The following is a 26119-nucleotide window of genomic DNA, read 5'->3' as shown; positions in this document are numbered from 1 at the left end:
AGATTTTATTATTCAAGCTCTCATTGCTGCCGTCTTGTAATAATTTACTATATTTGTAAGCTATTGGCAATGGAGTGTCGGAGTTTCATTTTTTTTTCCAAAAAAGGGAAAGTAATCTGGTATTTGAAAAAGTCAGAAATCCGATCATGGTGTTATTGCAGATACTCTGTCACCGCCCCGGCTCATGTGGCCTCTGGACCTAATGATTCAGTGAGGATCAGAAAGACTTTCCATGACAGCGTTAAACCCCTTTAACTGTGAATTAACCACTGAACTCCTTCATGCTCCGGCTCCATGCCGCCGGAAAGCTGCTGCTTTTAGACGACCATGTGCGCATTTATGCACTCAGTTGCCGACCCCCTCACTCAGCGCGCCTTTTACGCACTCCGGATATTTGACTCCTCGACGCTGTCAGGCGTCTTTATTCTATAGAAAGAGGTTATGTGTCAGTGATTCCCAGCTCTTAAGCCGGTCAGTCTGTTTCTCGTTGGGAAGACGAAATGACCAACTCATTAACCACTACATTGGAGATTGCTTAGTCTTGGTGTGCACTCACATTGTATATGCAGTAGATCTGTCAGAGCAGGATTCAGAAGTTTGGGATTTACTTGAAAACGGCCGATATTTGCTGATGTCTCCGTCAGGGATGAATCAAAAGGAGACGATGGCTTTGTCATTTCTCTTCGCGCTGTGCATGTGGATAACTTTAGTGTGTCCTTCGGTGGGAACAGGGTTTGTTTATCATTTTCCAGGCGTCGCTGTGCAGCGGCAGCGCGTCAAACCGGAGCAGAGCGGCATCAGCGGACCCCCTGGTACCGGCTCCCGGAGCCAGCTCAGGTGAGCAGTTCAGGACAGAGAGCCTTTCTCTGCAGCTCTGTTGAATGGATCCACACTCTGTGTCTTGAGTTGTGCAAGGTTGCCGGGGAAAGTGTTCCTGTCACATCTTCCATCTAAGGAAACTTTTTGGCAACTGATGACGTTGCCTATTCTTTATAATCGTTATCTCCCTATTGCAATAAGTGAAACAAATGTTGTTTATCTTTCAGGAACTGGTGTCAGTACACTGTTTCAAAAACGGTGTCCTGTCAGGTGCATAATGGGACAGAGACCACTGTGCAGAGGGTGTTTCAGGGCTGCCGATGGCCTGGATCTTGTTCAAAGGTCATCAGGTACCAACAGTGTTCTCTGCTCTACTCTGATGTACTAGTATCAGTCAGATAATCTTCTTGTATCATAACTTTCTCTCTGTCAGGGTTACAGAATGTCTCCTCTCGTGTAAGCGTTTTTTTTTTTTGTTTGTTTGTTTGTTTGTTTGCTTGTTTTTCATGGTGACAATTTAAGTGATTTGGGGGGCCACATCAGTCTCAGGCACTGGGCCTCTCTAAATCAATTATTTATGCAATTGAATGCATGGACAGTGATACTGCATTCATGTTTTTGAGTAAAAGGCTTGAATCAACACAATAAAAATGGTGACCAACAGTGATTCTCTGGTGCTGCTCAGGGGGCGCATTGTAACCTGCTTTATTATAATCTTAAGACAACAATGGCTGGAGCTTTTTTCGGGTGGAATCACCATGACAAAGAAAACTTTGCCCCCTTAACTGTTTTAATGGTTTCTCTCTAAATAGAAAGGGTCACATCTCTGTAAAAGCGACTGAGAGGTATAAAGTTTAAAAAGAGGTTACAGGTAAACAGGTAATTACGACAGTCCCACTTTAAATCCAGCCTGGGACTTTGTTGTTTTTCTTTTCTCACGTAATTTCCTGTTCCACACTGCCTGACTGATGAACAAAGGCAGAAATTCTTCTCAAAGCTTTTGAGCTTTTGGCAGTTGAATATGCATTTGTGTGTCTGTGTGTCAGTGTTTTTGTAGTCAGCAATTATGTGTTATTTTCCAGCTACAGGACGCTCATCAGGCCCTCTTTCAAGGTGACCTACAAGAAGGTCACAGCGCTGGAGTGGAGATGTTGCCCAGGGTTTGTGGGAGAAGAGTGTCGGGAAGGTGAGTTTCTTATTGCTGCTTTTCTTTTCTCCTACATGATGTAACTTTCTCAAATATTGGACTAGAATAACTTCAGACAGTTTGGTCTGTGAAGTTAATACTCTTAGGGACTGAAATGAAGGCCATGTGTTTTGAGTGGACCCATCTGTGTCTTTTTAGTAGCTCCAGACCGATTTACCCACATCAGTGTGTTTTTTTTTTTTTGTTTGTTTGTTTGTTTGTTTGTTTTTTTGTTTAGTGGTGTGTAATTATGTTGCTTCTTAATTGTGCTACTGTGTGGCAGTGGATATGATTGTGAATTTGATTTGAGTTAAGACTGAAAACTTCAGTAAAATAATGGCTGAAAGGGATCCATTGTGGATTTGTACCTTATTCTTTTACAGCTGTGCTTTAAAGAGACTTCAGAGTCTGAAGGGGGGGGGTAAAATCGCACTTTCTTTTTCGCTCTTTGTAAATGTGCGTGGGTATGTGCACGCACATCAATTGCTCTTTTACTGCAGAAGGCACAGAGGCAGCTTTGCTTGTCTCCCTGAATATAATCATGGCCATCATGGTGAAAAGAATGAATGAAAAACTGTCAACACAACATCCAGCAGATTTGCTTGTAAAGTCGGAGGTAGTTAGGGTTGTGGTGGTGGGCTGCACTGCTCCTGGACACCACAGACCGCAGACTTTGAGCCAAGTATAAGCCAAGGTTTTCAGCCAGGGCTGAGCTACTGCAGTCAACATGAAGCCACAGAGTGGGAGGCTGGATGGACATCTAGTGTGGGTCTGTTTCAACTTCATATACAGTGGATGTAGTGAGTATTCAGACCTTCATTTTGGTATATATGCAGCTTTATGTTAAAATCCTGTAAATGTGTTTTTGTTTCATCATTCAACACTATGTGGTTATAATTTATAGTGACAAAGAGACACCAGGATACCAGGCATTTTTCCAAGTTTATCAAAAAAGAAATAGATTGAAGTATTTAGGTCCCTTGCTATGACACTTGAAATATACAGTTGAGGTGCCATTTTTGTTGCCTGTGCTAAATTCAGCCAGACATGAACTGTAAAGACACAGAACTGTGTATATGGCACATCAAAGCCAAACTTAAACCGTAAGGAGGAGGTAACTACCTGCTGAGATCAGGGACAGGCTCATGTTGCAGAACATACCAGGAAATGGTTTCATAAACATTTCTGCTCAACTGAAGGTTTCCAAGATCACAGTTGGCTCCCTTCAGTCCTGACCAGTCACAGTGACTGGTCAGGACTGAAGGGAGGGTGAATGGAAAGGTGCCAATTGAGCATCTCTGAAGAGCCCAGAAAAGTGTGGGTGCGGAACCATCCCCATGCACTGGTGTACAAGGCTTTGGAGCAACAAAGCTTATGTCATTCACAAGACTCTGGCCTGCAATCACTGCCAAGGGTGTTCCACTAGCCAAGTTCTTGTCAAAGTCATATTTCAGTTTTTCCCTTCAAATCTATTTCTTGCCATTGCTGGGTATTCAGTGCAGTGGAATGAGGGGAACCGAAAACTGAAAAATAAATATAAATTTAAGCGATGTATCTCACGACCACTGATGAACATTTTCACATGTATCTTAAATATTTTGCATAACTGCAAAAGGGGCATTGAATCTGCCCTGGCTCACATATTTATTCTATTTATGCAGTAAACATTTTTTAAATAATTTTCTATCACAATCATTTAGTACAGTCACCAGTTAGGTAGTTTTTTCTGGGTAGGGAAATACAGACATTGGTATGACATTTAAAAACCCTGGCATGTTCTTTTCAACATTTGTCCAAGACTAACAGTTGCCTCAATGAGGACATTTTGCTTTTTGGTCATAAGTACCACACCTTGTTCCATTTTACAAAATTATTCATTGTTGCACTTGGATAAGCAAGATTTACTTGGAGTTCAGAAAGCCCATATTAGCATTACCGGTGTAAACACAGACATTATTAAAAAGCTTTTGGAAACCATTATTTGCCTTGTGGTGGATATTATTCCTCAGGGTCAGGGTTAACTCATAGCCAAATCTGCTGAGTCTGTGATGTTAGAGATTATGGTTCACTTGAGACTAAAGTGGTTGCAGAAGTGTCAAGAAGTAATCAAGCGATTTATTTAACATTTGCTGACATGCATTTGCATTTTTTAATGGCTATAGAACGAGGGGAAATCAGCTCCATATGGAGAGAGAAATGTCCAGGCATGACTTCGACTGGAGCTCTTATAGACAGAGACCGATGTCAGGGACAGTCTATTCTGCCTCACAGTGAGGAGGAGAGAGCCGGCATGGCTTAGTGTGGCAGAGGTACAAGAAGAGAGGATGCTGAGGAGAAAATATAGTGCTGTGGCAAAGTGGCCCCACTGAAATGAATAAGCATGACAGTCATGTGCCAGGTCTATGTAATATACATGACCATGCCAAGATTGAATGACAGCTCTGAAAAAATATATACGATGTATGTATGGTATAACATCATACTGTATATATATCAGATATACCTTTGAAATAATGGCTGATCTTATACCGCAGGAGAAGGTTTTAATGTTAAACTGCTATATATATATATATATATATATATATATATATATATATATATATATATATATATTATGCCCATTCGGCTTTCTGAAAATTGTTAAATGTAGATATAAATTGTGTTTGACTTCAGCTGTCTGTCTGCAGTTCTTTAAACACATTAGGTAAAAAGCTTTAAGAATCATTGCATAAAAGGTTTATTAGGACTAATATATATATCATCCCTAATGGAGTACTTTTATTGTTTGTTAAATCTGAAGCTGCAGGCACCAGTCATTAGTCATAGTCATAGTCTTAGCTCAGCCAAGAGGCCTCATAGAAGTTATTTCTGCACAAAACCTCATATTAAACCAAAGGCTGATTTTTTTTTTATTATTTTTATTTTTTTTAAAGCCAGGCAATGTTTTCTCCTATTTCCCATCTTTATGCTAAGCTAAGCTAACAACGCTTGGCTTCAGCTTCGTGTATAGTGTTACAGGCAGACACAAGAGGGCTATCATCTTCTCATCTCACTCATGGCAAAAGGAGCAAATAATTATGTTTTCCAAAGAGGTCAACTTTTCTTTTATGTTTGGACGATTTCAGTGAGCAACAGGAGTCTGGCACTCAGCCAGCGTCATGCATGCAGCTCTGTGTAGCAGAAAGCTGCACTGAGCCAGCTGTTTTATCAGAACAAGCAAGGACAGCCTCAACCAACCAATGACATCACCTCTGGTTTTACTTTGACAGGGCTCTGGCTCCACTTCAGAGGCCCCTCAAGGCCCCCAGAGGCCCTTAGAGATGTATGAGCAGGGCACATGAAAAGAACTAGAGTCTGAGTTAGTTCTGTGTAAGTTGAGTGTCTCCCTCCATTGCTCATGTTCTTGTTTTCATCTTCTAAACCTCTCTCACACTTGTCTTACAATCTGTTGCTGAAATTGTTTCCTGTCAAACACGCAATTTGCTATTTATGAAGGTGACTTGGAACATGTAATTCACTGTTTTGGTCTAACATCTAAATTGTGTTTTAGCCTATAAGGCAAGCACACCACAGAAGCCAAATCTGCCCTGGAATCAGCGCACACATAATCATGGAGTCAGAAGGGTCGAGGATTCAGGTTTCCTCCTTCCTGAAAGTCAGATACAATGGCTGTTTCACAGCTCTATCACAATGTTTAGAGATGAATCACTCTGTTAGTTTTGGCTTTTACAAATCCTCTTGTGTTCTCCCTGTGATTGTGTGTAACTCTCTTGACACGCTCAGAATTTGTTTTTATTTTGTCCTTTATAACACAATAACAATCTTGTGACCAAGTTACAAGGCTGAGCTGGTCTGAATTTTTCTGAGTCTGCGAATGGAAAGTGGGTGTTTTCTTGACTACCTCTTGTTGACACGCTGACCTGTCAATATTTTTGACAGTCTGGTTTGTGCTGGCTGTGTACAGCGCATCTCAAGATTTACATTTTGCTTTCAGTAGAGTTGTGCTAACACATGACGGCATGGAACACATTTGGGAGAAATGTGTTGGTAATTTTCCTGCTGTTGGCCCCTGCCCCCTTCTCCTCACTCCATCACAGCAGCACCCCACCATCTATCTGCACACATGATCACATTAACAGTAGGCATTCTGGGTAATTTCTGTGTATGGTGGAGCATAATCTTAAAAGAATTAATGCTAAGACCTCCCCTGATGGGAGCAGTTACCTTTAATGTCACATAAAAGTACAAGAAAGCGGTTTTCTGCAGGATGTGCCAGCAAGTGACGCTAATGATGAATTTCAGTTACAGTGGTGAATCTGCTCAAAAAGAGAAAAAAGATGGAAGAGATGGAAGTACTGCAAGAGTGTTAAATCCTTATTGTTGGAGGGATAATCTGTATCCTTTAGATATTCCTCTATTTTTCCATTTCTCATACACTCTCATCTAAACGGGGGCCTTCCCTCTCTTGCCCTGTCAGCCTCTTTATCTTTTATATTCCTTGCTCCTTTCTACTCATCTTACTTGCTATGTTCTTTCAATCTCACGCTCTCTTCTCCTTGGAGTAAAATGATAAAGCAGAAAGATATCCCATATCTCCCTGTACCTTTAGGGATAGGAGGCTATGACTGATGTCTCTGTTATATCCCTAGCTGTGTGCAAACATAGGCCAGACAATAACCTTTGACCTGTTGGAAGCTAAAACATACCTCAGCTGTTCCTGGTCCTAGTCTGGCCTGCCTGCTTGATGGATGATACTCATGTTCATGTTATTTCTGTGATTTTTCATTATTTCACCACCTTGTTGCTGCCTCACAGTCACATCTTTCTTTTGTCCTTCTTTTGTTCTGTCTACAACCCCACACATCTGTTTATTCAGAGTCAAGCAGGTAGTTCCTAAAAGGTTCCTAGTAAAGGTCACAGAGTCAGATTTTTCCACATTAGTGTGTATAATCTGCCTGTTTATGTTATTTCTATACTCCTGGGTAATTGGTGCATGTGAGTTTGGATATTGTACATTTTTTGTAAGTAAGAAACAATGATTCTTTTTATTTGTGTCCTCACACTGGTCCCAACGTGTGTTCCCAGCAAACAAGACTTAGCGTCAGCTGTATTCAAACAGAACTAGTTTGTATGGCATGTTGTCTAACTATGTTGGAAATCAAAAGTGTTTATTGTTCCAATCTGCCACGCTGGAGGACTGAGGAAAAAGCTGGCTGTCATAGCAATAGAGGCATAAACATGAGGAGAACACACATTTTTTGACGGACTCTCGTGGGTGACATTCAAAGTGCTGCAGTGGAATGATAGATAGGTTAGATTGTTGGCTCCTTATCACCTCTGTAAAACTGGAAAATTGTGCTGTGATAAATGTTGGTTTCATAAAATTACAGGATTGGCCGGACGAAGCCATTGCTAATCTGAAAGCTGTGAGGGAATGGGATTTCTGAAGTTGTCTGAGCTGACATGACCTATATGAGATGAGATATACAGGCTGTATCAAATTTAATGGAAATCCATCCAGCAATAGCTGAGACATTTCAGTCCAAACCAAGAAAATATTGGCTCATTTAAGTCTTTATGGATTCATCCTCTGGGGACTATGAATGTTTGTGTTATATTTCAGGACAATCCATCCAACTATTTGTTGAGATTTTCTCTCTTTCTGTTAATAAGAATAACAGCATTGCCGTCACTAAGGCCTACATAAATTTACACTTTAATCTAAATCAAACATAGCAATAAAGTAATTGTTGTTGGTCGACACACTCCCACCTTTGACAATTACAGCTGGAGACATTATATTTCTGATAATTGCAGTTCTACTGCAAGTACAATATTTCTGATATTACTTACAAGCAAAGATATTCTGGGGATCTTTTTTACCCTCTCTGTCGCCACCCTTCCATTCTTCGCACCACTGAATTACCATTTGAGCCGAAAAAATGTCGCCCTCATTTCAGCCAATCGCCTCTGCTCATCAGATTCACACATCTTCTCATAGCATGATGATGACTGTATGTTTGTGTCCCAACATGGCCGTCCATCTGTCACCCTGACCCATGTTTTGTCTTGGCAGCTTGAAGACACGAGTGGATGCATTCTGACTGAATGAGGGAAATTTGTCTCCTCTCAGATCAGAAGATATTCAGTCAATCACTGTTTCATGGCAATGCCTGATATGTAGCTGCATTTTGTGAGGATGAATTTCAGTTTAATCCATGGGCATCACTGTGGTTTTGAAAATGATTATAAATACTGAAAATTTGCATAATAAAATGGCATTGTATTCATAATTTTTTTAATGAGAAATTCTATACATTTTCAAATATTTCTCTGCTTCTAGAGTTGACAGTTTGTAGAAATGTTGTGCGGCCCATCAGCTAGCAAAAAATTCTAAATGGTCCCACTGTGGACTACTATCACATTCTTGGTCCTCCACCAACCACAACAAAATGGGTGTGTGATTGAGCAACGGACAGAGTTTGTGACAGTAAGAGTGTTCATATTGTGTGTGTGTGTGTGTGTGTATAAGTGAGCGTGCATGTGTGTGTGTGTCTTCTGTGCCAGCTGCTCTTCATGCCAACAGCCATCGCTGACCATTTGCCGGCTGTGGCCAACTCACAACAGGCTCCTGGGACGGAGCCAGCTCTTCGAGGCTGTCTGTGTTCTGCAGAGACAGAGAGAGAGTGGGCACACACTTGTCTGTGTATCTTGGAGATGTGACAGTGAGTCTCACGAAGGTCCAAGAGGATGTTTCAATACATCATCCTTCTGTCCTCAAACAGAGAGAGCAAGTATTTAGTGGCAATGAACATCACAGTCCCCAGCTGTGTGCGTCATGGCTTGTTTTGTGGTTGAGGTTGTATGTGTGCCAGAGGTGTGTGTGTGTGTGTAAAACTGGAATTTCTTTAAACCATATCCAGGTCTTAATGTAGGAAATGTAGCTATTGAACGATGCACGCAGTCTGGCTTACACCCATGCCAAAATATCCTGTGCCGTGTTGTACTGTAGTGATGGCAGCAATGACTCATTAGGCTGGCGCTTTCATGGTTTACCAAGATGAAATATGCTCATTGTTTTGGCTGCTCTGAATTTTAAATGCAGATTAATCTTCCAACATTTTCTAATCTTACGTACTTTACTTGGAGGGAGTTTGAGCCAAGCCAATTCAAGTCTGGTCATATCTCAGGTTTCATTGCCAGACTGAACAGTTAGTTTATCACATTGGACTGTCAGCCTTGCTTCCATCCCATTTTATTTCTGGACATGTAATCCATTTATATTGCACATTACCAGGCACTCTGATCATTTTATTATAAGTAAAGTAAACTGAGATCGTTTCAAATTATCCAAACTTTCTGTCACTTGTCTTGTATTTTCTGTGAGTGAACAGTCAGTGTAATTGATGGAATATGTATCTTAGTGTCATTTCTGGCACCTTTTCTTGAAGATGTGGGAGGTATTATCTTCTGAATATATGAAATATCTGCTCAAACATAAATCCCTCTCTTTGGAACAGAGAAAGTTTGCTATTCTTTCTGTTTATTTGGCTCCCCACTAAAGACCAAATAATTCTGACTCGTTCCCATGTGCAGAGGAAAATCCAAGAAAAATAATCCCGTCTTGTGTTACCATGGTGTAATTATGGATCCAAACAAATTCTATAACTGTGGCTTCGTTCTAAACATCAACTTGAGTTAGGCAGAAGTTTGGTTTTCTAATCCAACATAATTAAATTCCGACTGCAGGAATGGAAATCCCTCCCATCATCGACGAAAACTGCAGTTGTTTTGCTCGGGTTCACATTTATGGTGGACTGACCTAGCTGTTGTCCTGTGGGTGGGGTTTGTGATGTAATAAGATGGTTGCCTTATTTCTGGCTCACTTCTACGCAAGATAATGATTGGACGAGTGAGATCTTTAAAAGTAAAGGATGGAACTACAGAAATACCTTTTTAGGCTTGAGGGGCAGAAGTCTATGATGGATGAGTCACACAGGTTCAGGTTCATTTTGTGTTAAGGTACTACACCATCACTTCTCCAAGGCTTGTTGAAATGATGAGTGGAGGTGGATATAAGCCAAATAAGACAGTGGCTACATCCAAAGTCCTTCACATATTCTTACATCTTCTTCTGTCAATATATTGGGTTTGAGAAAATATATGTATATAAATATATGTATTAATAGAAATTCAATAATTTTCTCATTTGTGAGCAGTCAATTGAGATTTTACATGTGGGACACATTTCAGATACTGAACAATCATTATCCTTCTACCTCGTCAATGAGATGCATAATTGCACAGTTTTAATTAAATACATTTTTGTTTGTATACTTATATAACTTCAATTGTGAGGTTTGCATTGTGAGAAAGTTGTGTTTCATTGTTGAGACTCTGTAGTTGAATGGTGAACAGTAAATGTGTAGGGTCTGATTTCAGTCTGCTGCTACACCACTTCATGTGAAACACTAATGTGAGCATGCTACCAGGCAGATCATCTTAGGTAAGTCCTTTAGCTTGTTAACATGTTCTTATTAGCAATAAACACAAAGTTCAGCTGAAGCTAGTTAGTAAAATTTACATTCATTTTGCTGATGGACCCAGCAGGACTTTTGGCCGGAAAGCTGGAGTTGCATGGGAAATCAGGGGATCGCTATCCTTATTGCAGTTAATTTCATTGGAAAATTGAACATCTGAACCAAATGTCACAGTCACCAATCCAGGTGTCATCAAGACTTTTCACTCAAATCTAAAAATATTTTTAAAACATCACCCAAGTCATCTGAATGCATCGACCACGAACGCCTGTACCATGCCTCATGCCAATCCATCTAATAGTTAGTTAGGATGATGCAATCTGGGCCAAACTTGTCGACAGACCAACTGATGGATGTCTGACCTCATCACAGCCTGAGTCACACCAAACTGAAGAATAAATAAACACACAATTACAAAATAACCCTTGGATGATTGCAAGTTCAGATTGTTGTACTGTGTATATAACAGTGTGAGAGTTTCAAAGGGTGGAGACTTCCTCGGGGCCATTGATGAATAAATATGGAGTAGATGAAGGCATATCAACCCAGCAGGCCTCTCACATTCTGGACACCATGATTGCCTAGTCCTGCTGTTGTGCAGTGCATGGCTTTGATGTCTTTGTTGTAGACCCTTAAGAAACCTCAGTGCAGTCAGTCACAACAAGCAGCTCACGTGGGCTCATTTTGATTTTGGTAGTTGAACTGCGTTTGAGTGGATTTGTCCAGAGGAATGTGTTTTGGGTTGAGCTGTTGATTGTTGTTTCCGATTGTGGGCGAGCTCCTTCATGAGATTCAAGATGTGGAAACAAGGCAGTCAGAAACCACACCCATTCAGTCTGATACACCAAGGGTCTGGATGGAGGTGGCTACAGAGACAGACGTGATACAGCTATACACGCCTGTCCTATTTCAGTGAAGCAGAAACCTCAGCGGCTGCCGTTGGTACCCACTGCGCTGTGGTCTGAGGCGATGATTTAGGCAGACTGGAGCTGTTTGTCTCATTTTTCTAGCTGTGCTGGTTATTTACGAGTACCAGTTGTTCCTTATTCTCGGTATCCCTGCAATGACCACAATGTGGGTGGGTCGCATCTGTGGGACGGACAGCTGACATTCCACTCTTCTTATAAGCCATTGACCAGAAGAAGGCTCAGATTTAGAACAAATTCAGTTTTGTTTTTTTTTTCATAGGAATGTTTTGGATTTTTTCTCAGAGTTTATGTAAAGAATCCAAAATTGCTGAGTGTGGTTTAGTAAGAATGGTGCAATATGTGAGAAAGATTAACAAAATTTCAAGATGTACAGGCATACAGACATGACAAACAAGGGTTGTGAAAGGCATATAAATATGCTGAAGGTGTTAAATAAATTGAAGCAATAGAAATAATAAGGATGTCTGTCTTTTTGGGGTCATATTGACAATATTTCTGACAGGAAACTGGGCCTGCTTGAACAAAAAATCAGTTAGCACAGGTTTAGAAATGTGTCAGAAATATATATTTTGATTTTATCAACATGTTTTTTCAGTCCTTTTTTCTAGTTAACAGTAATCCAAGTGGCCAGAGACAGAAAGCATGCAGAGTCAGGAGACAAGTGTGTGTGTGTGTGTGTGTGTGTGTGTGTGTGTGTGCATGCGCGTGTGTAACTGAGAGAGAGAGAGTTTAATGGATGATCTAATAATCTTTATTCTGTAAGTGGGAAAAGCTGAAGACGAATCCATAATAAACTCTTGTGTTAGTTTCATTGGCATTGTTCTGGCATATCTTGGCTTGACTTACTCAGTGTAAATGAGAGATAACTTATGGTACCAAAGAAAGAATGAAAGCGCTAAGGAAGAGACAGAGGTAGAGGAAAAGATAGATGGAGAAGAAGCAACAGCGTTTCTTCCTGCAGTAATGTGGACAATAAACACGTCATTGTCTGTTTTCATTTCTTACAGAGTGTATGAACTGTACGGGCTTCACTGACATGAATGCCAGAATAAACACAATCGAATCAAAGGTAAAGAAGAACACTGTACAAGCCTGTGATTAATATTTCAATGAGTGAAGATGTGTCTCAAATTCTCCTGCTGTTATTCCAGATCAGGCTGCTAGAAGAGGGACGTGCCTTGCTGCCGACAGTCAGCCGTTTACCAGATGGCTCAACGCACAATGAGGTGGACAGACCTCAACCCACTCCCATTGAACCGCTGTCACATCTGCCACCAGGTGCCTCACTTCATGACAAATGTGCCTATGGTAATATGTAGTGGGGGTGTCAAAGGCCTGCTTTTTATTGTGTCTCTCCATTAATCAGCAGTAAATGTGCAAATTTTGTATTTATTTATTGATGTAAGGAGTCATCGCCCCTACATCTGACCAGAGCCGACAAAATGATTTCATTAATAAACTGATCTCTTGACAGAAAATTCCCTAGTAGATATTGAAAATCACTTTCAAATCAAGTGAGTGTTTGCTTGGACAAAAGAACAAATCTGAGTTTGTAACCTGGGCATTTTCAGATCTTTTCCAGACTTAATAGGTAAAACAAAGAGACATTTGGCCAGTTCTCCAAAAGTGCATTTTCCTCACTGATAATATTCTGGATTATCTGAACACACAAACACGTCCGCTAAAAATGAGAAAACGTATTTGGACATCAAGGCATCCGTTTAGCCTCAGAAAATACCGTGGATAAGGTTGTTTTAGTAGTAATAGTAGGCCAGCTCCAAAACTTCAAGCATCTATTTTCATATATTGCAAATTATTAGTGTCAGTGTGATTAAAGCCATCTCCATCTTTCCACACCTCCAGTTTGTTGCATAGGCTTGCTTACTGCTGAGTGTCAGGCCAGGATGAGATAACTACTGACATTGTTGTCCCATTTTCGACCTCCAGGGCCTGCTGGATCCCCAGGGCTTCCTGGTTCCCCTGGACTGCCAGGTCCTGCCGGAAGACCAGGTCCTCCAGGACCCATTGGTAAAATGTCATCACATCTTCAAGTCTCATATACTTATTTAAAGGTAGTCTCTGAATACACAAAAATTTGATTTACCTGACTAAGTGGCTGATCAGGGGTATTTCATTGTTGTCATTGGTGACCAGGATCAAAAGGGGATAGAGGTTTACCTGGAGAAATAGGTCTACCCGGCCCTCCAGGTCAACCGGGTCCTCCAGGGCTAAGCTCTTTTCCTGTGCAAGTGCGGGGTGATGTCTTTCAAGTCAACAACGAAGGTAAGCAGATCGTGCCGCTCCAAAATTATTCTATCTGGAATCAGGAACAAATTGTCCCAGGTGATCTTAAAAGTGAGCAGAAGAGAAACACATCTAATCCACATGGTTGAATTCTGGGCCAAAAGCAATTGTTTAAAAAAAAAAAAAAAAAAAAAAAAAGAGCTTTAGAAGGTCTATTTAAGTCTATTTTCACATTTCATTCCACAGCAACTCATATGTTTCACCAGCTTCCCATTATTATATATCTCCTGCTTATGTCTGCTTGTTCATTATGACAACATTTTGTCAGGCTGAACATAAACATTGAGCCAAATTAGTTTTTTTGTGTGTGATGCAAAAAGGCCAAAAAGTACAGAGGCTAGCGCATGCTGTTGTTGAATGAGTGTTTAAATGTGGCCTTAGCTTTTAGCAATGGACTTGAATTTGTAACGGAGAGAGTGCTGTCTCCCCTGTTTCCCAGGAAAACCTGGCTTAGATTTAGTGTAATTGTTTCCATGTGTGCTGCTGCTGCTGAGCCACTGTTTATTGCAACCTAATTTAACAGCACCACCATTAGCTCACAGGCTGTATCAATTAGAAAAATATATTGAGAAATTTTGCATGCATCTTATCCAATTTAATAAAATTTGTGCATACCCTCCGGAGGTCAGTAAACATTGAGATAAAATGTTAAAATCACTGATATCCCAGTTTCTTTAGTTTTCAATGTTTTTATGTTTAGAAATATGGAGAATAGAAGAAAAAGCTGCTGACTTTTTTCCCCTTTGAAGACCAATGTTTTACCACAGGGAGGCAGTAGAAGTCCGTGCTGTGATCATTACCCCACAATGACTGCTGGATCCGATTAGGCTTTTGGCTGCGTCTGCCTTTCTGAGCCCAGGACTGTGTCTGCGGGTCTGGAACTATGTAGATTTGGGTCTGTGGGACCATGTAAGCTGAGGGGGTCCAACTGGCTGTAAATCAGCCCTAATTTGTTAGCTGTCAGCACAACAGTCTGCGTTTTGGGGAACAGGCTACGGCCCACAGCCAAAAGCTGGGCTGGCTACCAATGAGGGAGGAGAGAGTCTGCCACTCATGAGGAGTTTCTTGGGGAGGCAGCCAGACTTGAGGAGACTGTAACATTAGAAAATTAGTTCCAGAGGGAAATGTGCTCCTTCTAGACCCGTTCTGTGGACTGTAGCCATAATATAGCAGCACTGTCTCAACACAGGGGGGAAGACTGACCCTGAGCATATGGTAAAGTGCAGAGGAAGTTGAAGTGTGGTGTGATTTCAAACAAAATTTATACTTCCAAGCACACTTTAAAATATCGTACATGCTGAGAACAAGACATAACTTCCTATGAATGCAGATCATGACTGAGCATTGACTGCTCCATTAAATTGGGCCCCTTTTAGGTCTGCCAGTTGTTCCTGTCGATAACTGTTGCAGCACATTTAATCCTCCTGCTGACTGACTGCTGAAGCCTGATGTCTTGACTCCTGTGTTAGCCTGAGAAAAATACGTGGCCCCCTGAAGTTTACCTCAGTGTGGGTACAATGATACAGCAAGCAGCAAATCGAAGGGTCAGAACAAATACTGTATAGTGTTAGCCTTTAACTGCAGGCAGAGCCTCTGACTTTGATACTGGATCTGTGTCAGTGTCAGTATCTCCCTGTGTCTAAATCGAGTTGGGTGAATTACTGTTCACATTTGGAATCTGAAATACATCTTGAATGAACATTTGTTTCTCTGTAGGCACCGTAAATCCTAGTACTTTAACTGGAATGGGTAAGAAGCAACATTAGCTGTATTACTAAGGTAGCAGACATAGCTGGTCTGGCATCAGCTGCAGGTCATAGTGAGGTCAGGCAGAGTTATGGACCTGAAATTGTCACTTTTTTGGTCTCCCCTCCATCAAACTATCAGATTGATAGGAAACAGAGACAAAGAAGCCACTCTTACACTAACAGAACCGCTTTGAGCAGGTCACAAAGACATTTACAACCAGACCATGGGCCAAATGGTCATCCCAGATCAGTAAATGTAGGTGAGCGCGAACAACCAGAGACTCCATTCCCAACAATATCACTCTGAATTTTCAATATTGAGTTTTGTTTGAGTCATACTTATAAAGGAAAAGGAACAAGCCACATTCCAGTTCTGTGTTGTAACACAGTAGTCAAGTAAAATTCTCTCCTGTGGAGCTGAAAAGTAACATAGATTTCATCCAATTTATATAACCATACTGTCAGTATCTGTCAGACAAAGTAACAGACACTGAATAATTTTATTATTAGAACCAAAGGTCTGCTGTGTATTTGACACCTATTGACTGTTCACTATAGAAAACGTTGATCATGTTGTGTTTACCACTTAAAGTTTTCTTCCTGTCATTAAGTTTATGTGTTTATGTTATGAAGCATTTAATGCTTCATGGTTATGAATGAAGGCAGACCTGCAAGACTAAATCATTTAAAAACCATCAAACCCCGAGGAGAGGACAGGTGGCACCCCAAAAATATGCACCACTCCTCAGGGGATAAAAGTGTTGTGATCATGTCACACACACTTTTGTCCTGTGCCATCATGCTGCTTCATTTTGGCCTGTGTGCCAATCTGTCACTTATTTTTGCACCCGATTCCTCCTTTATAATTATATTAATTATAATCCTTTTTGAACATACTTGACAGTCTAGAGTCTGCTGATGCCAGTCACAACTGCCAGTTTTCTCTTAAATCGTGCCTAAATGTATGTACAGTAATTACAGCATTATCTGTGTGATGTGGGCAGATTATACAATCTGGCGACAGACAAGTGATAAACATAGTGATAAAATAAGTCACCAGTTTTCATTTGTACACACAGTTGTAGCTTATCATTTAGTCTTGTACTACAACTGTATTTATAAAAAGTAACATATTCTCTCGCACTACTTCATCAGTACTGTTCACTACTTAAATCAGTTCTTCTACTTAATTTAGCTGATTATTAGATGTATACCCTGTAAATAGTAGTGTAGATAATAACCTATTGGATGAAGCCATTGCCCTGTCTTAGAGTAGAGTAGAGACCGGAGAACTATCAAGGCTTCTGATATTGAACTGATTAATTGGATTTGTACATTACCAAGGAGAGTTTCTCTTCATAGGACGGTGGCCCATTCATCAAGGATTTTGACTTATAATGCAGAAGCAACTTTTTATTACAAATGTCTGGGTAATTTAGATGTAACATGTTCTTGAAATGTACCTGGAACCAATTCCCAGCACAACGCAGCGCCCGACACAAGCTCCACACAAGTACAAAAACAACGTTTATTTGGCGAAGTCCAAATGGCTGAATGAGAATGTGACCAATGTCAGGGGGAAATGTTCCCAACCGAGCTGATCACTAATGGGAGATTTTAGACCATGTTAGACAGTTCTCCACCACCATCCCCAAAACATCAAATGAGTAAATGCCTTTTGGTAAACTGTCTTATTCCCCTCAGAGTGTAGACTTGTGCTCAGGAGTATTGAAGCTGTTTTGGTGTCACATGGTAGCCAAAAAACTTACTGACATACATATGGTTGGTTTTATTTGGATCTCCACTCACTATTTGCCTTTCTGCACTAGAGAGTAATCATTAAGCAATCTTTTTTTCTGGTTTGAATATTATTGATAGTCAAACCATACAAACAATGTCACCTCAGTGACCTTATCTTTCTTCACTATGCCAGTTAATCATTTCCAGCCTGATGATTTTAGCACAAAATGTTTGCTTGTGCCAAACAGCTACAGCACACCGACAGCAGTTCACTTAATGCCCACTGGTGGTTTTGAAATGTTCCATATGACATAAAATATGACTCTGTTTAGGCCTTTCCTTTCTAAAAGATGTGTTGTTAAATAGGCTAACTGGGATCAAACTGAAATCATGGTTAGATTGAAAAGAGTTACTACAATGAATTACAAGTACCCTAACCCCGTGTTTGATAAGTTCCAGAAGATAGTTTAAAAGACATGGCAGTGAAAATATTTGGGGTTTCCGCATATTAACCAACAATTCATGACATTTAAACATGGTGTAAATAAGAAGCTATAAATCCACCTCCTTCAGTCAGACGTTTCATGTTTTTTGCCTTTTGTTTGTGTCCCCATATATATATGTAAGTGCAGCCATCACATTCCCGTGGAAGTCGTATCTCAGTAACATCGTCACAGAACAAAATTGGCACATTCACAAACATTCATTTGGGTTGAGCTGATTACATTTCAGTGATCAAAGGTCAAGCTCGTAGAAATCTCACAAAAAAAGATTATGGCCTTGTGAATGCAATATCTCAATGATACCTTGAGGGATTTTTTAAAATGTCACAAACATGAGGACAAGATAAAAAGGGCGAACATATTAGATTTTGGTGCTCAAAGTTCAAGGTTGCAGACGTCTCACAAAATGTGGTTTTGCCCTTGTGAACTTGCAATCTCTTCAACTCCTGAGGGATGATTAATTTATTAGATCTTGGTGTTCAAAGATCAATTTCAGTGTGACCTGCTAAAACAATTTTAGCCATTACTGAAGAATTCGCACAGCAATTATGACAAATTTTCACACAAATGATAATATTTCTATTACTCTGGATAAACTGAAATTTAATCTGAAACTGGGTTTACAGGCATACAATTGCAATTTCTAGTGTCTTATCGGTCATTACATTGTTAATTATCTCTCATATTCTTCCCAGAGGAAACAGAAAGCTCTCCTCCTCAGATAGCAGTTGGGCCTCCTGGTCCAGTTGGCCCTTCCGGCCCCCCAGGTATGAATATATTTCCTTGACTGGTTAGAAAACATGACAGCACGTCTTCAGTCTCACAGTTCACAATCGCTGTTGCAGTACTCTGTGCAGCCAGGCACTGCTAAAATACCCCAAACCTTCTTTTAAATTCTAGTCTCAAGATCATAAAATGTCCAAATCTAAAAAAAGCTGTCATGTTAATTTATAGGAAATGTAAATGTATAATAAGAAGACAAGTGTATAAGAAAGACTATATATGATTTACATTGGATGCTATCATACAGTGATACATTTTTGGCTTAGTTTAGGCAAAATAAACAATGTGCTTAAAGAACATTAAAGCTGCTAATCAGTTTATTTCACAAACCACTTAGAACTTTCTGTCTTCGCACAACATTATTTCAGAATGACCTGAAAATGTATCAAACTGAATTTTGATATTGCACTATAGTTAGAGCTCACTTTAAATTAGCATTTTACTGTTCATCCATTCATTTGTGATGATATTAATGACACTGCAGGCCCTCCAGGACCAAAAGGACCTGAGGGGACTCTTGGCCTGCCTGGACAAGATGTGAGTACCTTCCACTGAAAGTTGATTGTTGTTAAGTAAAAAGTTCAAAATATGAATGCCATCATTATGGTGGCATATGGCGGCAGTGGCTCAGTGGGTTGGGACTTGGCTTGGGTCATCACAGCCCAGGGAACGTAATGCAGAGTGTGGACTGGTGGATGGAGAAGTGCCAGTCTACCTCCAGGGCACACCTTGCACTTCACTACACTTTCATTGTCCAGGCTGGGACGTGAACCAAGGTGCCCTTGAGCAAGGCACCATCTCCAGAAAAACTGCTTCAGGTGCACTGAGCAATGGCGGTGCCCTTCCTCTGAAACCTCTTTGAATGTTTGCATGTTCCCTGTGTGAGTGTAAATTTAATTTTGTTGTGTGTGCATTGACTTTAGTGTGTGTACAATGACAATTAAAGAGTCTTCTTCTTCTTCTTCTTCATTCTAATATGTGTACTTCTATTTATCTGAAATTAGGGGAAAGAGGGCCTCCAGGGCATGCCTGGGGATCCAGGACCAAAAGGAGATCCAGGGGAAATGGTGAGGTTACATTAAAACCATGCTTATTATTGGATTAACCAGCAGGCTGCACATATTTGATTCTGACGAACTATCAAATGCTTTTTGTTTCTATGTTTTTTAAATGTCCATTGCTGTCATGCAATCTTAAACACATTAAAGGTGAACAAGCTTTTCTTCAAAGACTGACTCCAAGCTGTGACTAATCCTCCTCTGTCTCCCTCATCCAAGGCCAGGCCTCACTAATCAGGGCAGCCATGTCAGGTCCCCTCTGTAGCGGGCTCTCTAGAGGGCCTCTTTCTTTAAACCTGATCCCCTTCCTCTGCTAAAGTGATTTAAGGTGGGCGATCTGGTGAACAGGCAGATTAGCACAGGGGATAAAGAATGCAAGGAGGTAAAATGTGTGCAACCAGGAGGCCTAAATTATCTTTCTTTCTGTTTTCTCTCTCAGGGGTTTCCAGGTGCCACAGGCGAACAGGGCCTACCTGTGAGTATAAGGTTATTGTGTTGCATAAAATATACACAAAACACAGAGATGACAAGATTATTCAACTTTATTTTCTCAGGGAGCACCAGGGCCAAAGGGAGAGCCAGGAGAAGGCTTTAATGAGGTGGGGGAAATTGGTGTTTATTAGGGGTGTAACGATTAAATGCTTAATCTATTTATATTCTTGCGATCCAACTGCATCGATCTGTGCTAGGCAAATTGGCATTCTGGATGAGATATATCGATTAAAATTGTTTGAAATGGCGAAGAATCAATTCCCATCGATATTTGGAAAGTGTACATTGGATTTAAGCACAAAAATTGTATGGACGTGTATTTGGGCTAAGCCACGCCCCCCTTGGTTACTGTTGCTATGCTATCCTGTTCTCTGTTGTCTGAAGTTCGGTGGGAAAATGTCCAGCCAGCATCAGTCCGGTGATCAGAAAGGAAAAGAAAAGAGAATAAGAAAATAAAGGCGTAAGAAATTTTCTAAAGAAACATTTAAAAAAAGGCGGTGACGGTGAATCTGAGACGAGAAACGTAGAGTAAGGTAAGAAACAACGCCGTTAGCTTGTAATGCAAGCTAACTGGCCAGCTCTAATGCTAATGTCCATTAGCCTAGCTTCGTTCTTCTTCTTCTTCGTTCTTAATGAACCAAGATCGTCTTTGAATCGAATCGGCAACCATGAATCGTGTTTCATGGTTGCCGATTCGATACACCCCTGGTGTTTATCGTCCGGAGATCCTGTCAACGTGTTTTCAAATTTCACTGCTCACAGATAGAGGATAGATGATGCTTTTCTTTTTATGCTACTGTTCAGGGAGAGGCAGTGCAGCAGCTCAGAGAGGCCCTGAAGATCCTGGCAGAGAGGGTCCTGATCCTGGAGCACATGATCGGCATCCACGGTGAGGAGAAAGACAAAAATCTTTATAATATAAAGAACAAGGATGGAATGTAGGAATCATTTGACGTTTTGGGAAATCTGCCTTTTCACTCTCAGTTACAGAGCTGCATAAGATGGTCCACCACTCTCACTCATAAATATTGGGCTACAGCCAGTAGCCAATTAGCTTGGCTTAAACAAAGCACCTTTAAAACTCATTAGTTTATACAATATATCTTATTTTTCCATGAAACCATTAATCAGTTAAATGGCTACTGTTTGTATAATCAGTTATGGTATGGATCTTTTACCTCCCATCTCTAGCAGTGAGAGTAATTCAACAAAATAATATCTAATAGTCTGTGTAGGTGTTCAATCATCCAGGTGATAGTTCTCTGGGAAACACAGGTATTTATCCTTGGTGAGATCAGTAAGAAGGCCATTGATACTTGGCTCATTATTGCTCGTCATTAAAGTAACCCAGAGTTAGAGGTCAACAACCATCGTTGGATTTACACGCGTGCAGATGCTTCAGTGTCCTGAATTGACGAAATGACAGTACTGTGTGGTGTTGGGGGGAATACTGATGCCTGAAAGGAGTGTGTCTCGTCCTTTAGGATTAGAAACACTGTTAAGTCCTTGGGAGTGGCCCTCTGGTGTTGACTCATGTTTGTTTAGTGCCTGTTTGGTTTTTCTGATGAATGGGTCCCTGCACTGCTCACTGCACTGCACTGTGTACACCAGATTGTTTTTCTGGATGGGAGGAGGGTGGTCTTGTGGGTGTACCAGTTTCCGTCTTATTGCGTTGCTGGGTTTGAATAACAGGGGGCTCGACAATCCTCTTGAGTTTTACTGATACTCGTAAAGGATGACAGTATTGTCTGCAAGACATCCATTCTTCTTTTCTTCATCACCTACTGTGTTGGTAACCCTCTTGAATCTTGTGGTTGCTTTCATGAAGTTCAAATTGGTGTATTAACAAACACTGAGTCCGCCCTTCAAGTATAAGAGCTTTTCTTTTCTTTTATTTATTTATTTTTTGCCTGAGCACTTGGTGGCAGCTTATCAGCTCTTTTTGGACTCTGATAACTCCTGATAGTTATCATAGCTGATACTGATAGCTTTTGTTCTAGTGGATGGGAAGAATGGAAGCGTAAATACTGGTGTGTGCTTTTTCTATACACCCTAATGTGGAGGCTTCTTCTATGTGCATGACACACATTGGTGTGTAAAACAAATTTCCACTGAATCATTATAATAAGTCATTATTTCTTCACCACCAATAGTAATCTTTCATCTGAATACTGAGTTTCTTTTTCTATCTGGAGAGTAAGAAACTTGTCTTGGACGCTTTGAAGGTGCTGCTGCTGTAGCTTCGTCCATCTCCATTGATGTGGCCAGTACTTCTCACACCACCCTTGTTTGTATACTGTGTGTATACCGTAAGCATCTAAACGTTCATACAGAGCAGATCTGTAACGGATCTGATTGGACAGAGAGGCAGACCCTGATCGGACAGAGAGGTTGATCTGCTTGTGCATTTGTATTATGCTGTATTTTATTTTATTGACCGGATCTGTGCATTGTTGTTAATTTTAACTTGGGCATTTTAGGGGGGGGGCTACTAGGCTGTCGCTGGTTTGTCAGCTAATGGGGATCCTAAATAAACCATAAACAATGAGCTGATGCAGCATAGTGGTTAGTGCTGTGTGGGTTTCCTCCGGGTTCTCCAGTTTCCTCCCACCATCCAAAGTCATGCATGTTTAGGTTGATTGTGAACTCTAAATTGTCTGTAGGTCTGAGTGTGAGTGTGACTGGTTGTCGGTCTTTGTCCGCCTCTGTGCGTCGGCACTCCGATGTTCTTACCCACATAGATAACCCATGTTACCACATTTCAGCATGTTGTACTCTGTTGCCAAAGGGACACATAATACAGGTCTCTGAAATAATGCAGCTGTCTGTCTGGTGCTGAGCTGAGCCTCCAGATATGTGGAAAGTGTGAACAGAAAACAGAACACTATTCATTTCTGGCAAACTCCCTGGTTGATGTAAAAATGCTTTACAACTAGTCGACAGTGCAGTAAAGATGCCACACATACTCCAGCTTTAACTGTTCACAAGTGCTTATACGTTTGTGTTTGCAACATTTTATTTGGCAGCTTTTGGACAAAGTACAAGCTTTTAAGACATCACTGTCCTCTGGGAACTTTTTGCTTTAATTGCCATTGTTAATTAGGTTGATTACTTACATAATCATAAAAAAATATATAAATAAAATTAATAAAAAAAAACTATTGTTTCTTACAGTCTCAATCTAATTTGTCCCTTACATTTAGGTATAACGATTTCAAAAATTGCATTTACTCCCAGTAGAGCTCAGAACTTGTCTTTTTGTACAAACAGTGTGACAATAAGTGAGGTTTAGAGATGTCAGCAGGCAGACTTTGGTATCTTCAGACAGAACAAACACAGCTCTTCCCCTCTGTTTTCAGCCTTTATACTAAGCTAATCACCTCCTGGCTCGAGCTTCACACTTTCCACACAGGTGCTAGCATTATGTCAGTCTTCTCATCAAATATATCACTCAAGCCATTGAGCACCTTTCCCAAAATGTCAGATGGTTCCTTTAAACTAGGACTCCTAAAAAAAAACAAACAAACAACTATTGTTTTCTGTGTTATGTCTTATAACAGACAACTCTGAAGGATCTGGTTTTGGCAGCATTTTGGACCCGCTGTCATTCTCCAGCCTAAAGACCAAGCGCCTTCAGCCCGTTCAATCCCCTCGTCAAACTCCAGCACTGAGGAGGAGACAGACAAGCCCCTCTTTAGATGTATAGCCTAAATGTCTACCTGTGCTCCTTTTTGCGATGAGTGATGTGCTTTTTGTTCATATCATTCGTCCTCAAGCCTTAATTTTTTAATTTGAAAGTCTTTTTTAAATGAGGCTCTTTTTGCAGATGAGATGAGATGTTGAGCATTTCACTGAGATTAGAGGCTTTTTTGAGCCTTTTTAACCCTGTTGCTGCATGATCTTAGTCTACATAACCTTAGCAGGAGCTCTTACAAAGGATTATACAATGAAATATAATATCATAAAGTGTTATGGAGGTTTTTGGCATCCCTTTTCTTTCTTGGCATCTTTCTGAGGTTCATCTTGTGTTAGTCTGTCAAATGTATTTCTTCCTCTCTCTTTCTGTCTCTCACTGTGCTCTCCCTTGTTAAAGCTGATGTAAGAAAGGACAAGCTGCCAAGAATATCTGCTTAAAATAAATTTAGATGAAATAAATTACATTTGGAGAGCACCCATCTGGAAAGCAAAAGATAGAGATGCTGAAACAGTTGAGTTTTGGCCTGGAAACAGCACACCCTGCTCGGCTCCAGTGTGCTTTCCTTCGACTGGCTGACAGAGCAATAAACCTGACAGGATTAGATTGACTTCACCATAAACTGCCTCTGAGATTTGTTTTCAAATTGATATGATTATGGTATAGTAAGTCTCTGAGCGTCCAAGCCTACTGGTCTCTGAATGAAGCCTTGGCTGTGGCTGGGACACTCTTTGTTTTTTCTATTAAAGGGTCATCTGTTAAATTGTTTCACATTTATGCACTTATTTACTTTCTTGTCAAGATATAGATGTTAAGCTTGATGCCACTCTCATTGCTGTTAGTACAAACCTACTGCTGGGGGCTTGTTGGCTTAGCTTAGCATGAAGGCAGAGATATGGGGAAAACTTTTAGTCTCCTACAAAAACCGCCAACCTCCTGGTGACAACAAGGCTGTGTTTAAGCGATATCTGTCAGTCAGAAATACTGAGCAGCTGAGTGGGAAGCCTGTTCAAGGATTTTTGAAAGCATGATGATGATGATGGAGAAGATACATCTATCTATCTTTTTATTAATAAACCCAAATTTTCTAATCTATAAGCTGCCATATGTATAGTATCCTATAGTATCAATAGCACAGACATGATAGTGATGCTGATATTCTCATCCATCTCTCAGAAAGAAAACGAATAAGTGTATTTCTGTGGTTCAGGTTCATTTTATATTATAGACAGCTGAGTCTACATATGCAGGAATACATTTTAAGTACTGCTGTTTTATTGTGTTCTGCATGGTTCATTATCTTTTATACTCTACCATTTTCAGGTGTGCTGCGTTATAAATATTTATCTGTGTTGACTGTTGATGTAAGATTAAAGTCATAATAACAAAGGGATTCAATTCATCTTCACCACTTAATTGTACATAATTACATTCACACATTCTGTTCACCACAACTTCACAGCAAGATGTGACTATTTAGAGGCAGAGGCTCCACTGCAACTCCTCCTTCTGTTTATTCCTGTCCTCCTTTCACTCCCTCTCTGAAGTTGGGGTTACCGTTGACATCCAGGGGAAAGTTTGTCAGCACCTGTAAGCAAACAGCTAAAGGATTTATTGCACTCTCCTCCTTTAAAAAAAATGTAAAAAAATCTGCTGCTTTTCTGACAGGAGAGCTGTCAGGCTCACAGAGAGTGATCACACCGGCACTGCAACTACAGAAGAAAACAGAGCTGCCTTTTGCTATTCAATTATCTCATCTGAGCAGGGAGATAAGTGCGGTTATGTATCATTGTCATATATTCTGCTCTTGCCCCTTTATGCATCCTTTCATCTCTGCTCTGCCTGCCTGTTTCAGTCTTTTTCCTCATGTACCCGCTCTCCTCCTCCCCTGTCTGTTGCTCCCCTCTTGTTTTTCCTGTCTACTGAACAGAGACATGTTGATATGAGGCACGTTTGCGCAACCACAAGGGAACAAATCTCTGGAGCTTTTGATCAGCTGCAAGATCAGACATGGCCTCAGCTCCCCCGTGTACACTCCAGTGACTGATCATGCAGTATAATGGACAGGCACAGACAACCAAAGATGTACACCCACACATGTCCTCTCTGTAGATCATACAAAGTTGAACACACACATATTCAAAACACATACACACAGACAGAACCAGTGCAGAGGGCCTGATGTCCATTGGCTGGCTCTGCTCACAGTGGGGTGTCTTGTTTGCTGGACACAAGTGAGTGGGAGAGAGATGGTGTGTCTGATTTTCCCCTTTCTTGCCCTTTTTCTCCTTTGACAGTAAGATGGATGATTGCAATCACAGGA

At 40.7% G+C, this 26119-nt stretch overlaps 1 protein-coding gene across 2 annotated transcripts; it reads left to right on the top strand.

The window, feature by feature from the left end:
• The first annotated feature begins 293 nt into the window (after positions 1–293).
• col26a1 (collagen, type XXVI, alpha 1) lies at positions 294–25189 on the top strand. Of its 2 annotated transcripts, none has more exons than XM_029517677.1 (14): positions 294–837; positions 1047–1169; positions 1902–2005; positions 12482–12543; positions 12626–12752; positions 13422–13502; positions 13629–13757; positions 18465–18536; positions 19037–19089; positions 19557–19619; positions 20050–20085; positions 20165–20209; positions 20907–20991; positions 23663–25189. In XM_029517677.1, the coding sequence occupies exons 1-14, from the start codon at positions 632–634 to the stop codon at positions 23806–23808; spliced, it is 1332 nt and encodes a 443-aa protein (XP_029373537.1). In that variant the 5' UTR covers positions 294–631; the 3' UTR covers positions 23809–25189. The 2 variants fall into 2 exon arrangements, with proteins under 2 accessions (XP_029373537.1, XP_029373536.1); XM_029517676.1 differs by having other exon boundaries at positions 12626–12755; positions 13398–13502.
• The last annotated feature ends 930 nt before the right edge of the window (positions 25190–26119 follow it).

Source organism: Echeneis naucrates, chromosome 13 (assembly GCF_900963305.1).
Source record: "Echeneis naucrates chromosome 13, fEcheNa1.1, whole genome shotgun sequence".
NCBI classification, from domain to species: Eukaryota; Metazoa; Chordata; class Actinopteri; order Carangiformes; family Echeneidae; genus Echeneis; species Echeneis naucrates.
Note: the sequence above shows the minus strand (reverse complement) of the source record. Positions and strands in the feature narration are given on the sequence as shown.

Coding starts and splice junctions, on each gene's coding strand:
- col26a1 (XM_029517676.1), top strand. CDS start 632: ATGTCTCCGTCAGGGATGAATCAAAAGGAGACGATGGCTTTGTCATTT. Junction 838..1,046: donor GGCTCCCGGAGCCAGCTCAG/GTGAGCAGTTCA, acceptor TTTATCTTTCAG/GAACTGGTGTCAGTACACTG. Junction 2,006..12,481: donor GGGAGAAGAGTGTCGGGAAG/GTGAGTTTCTTA, acceptor CATTTCTTACAG/AGTGTATGAACTGTACGGGC.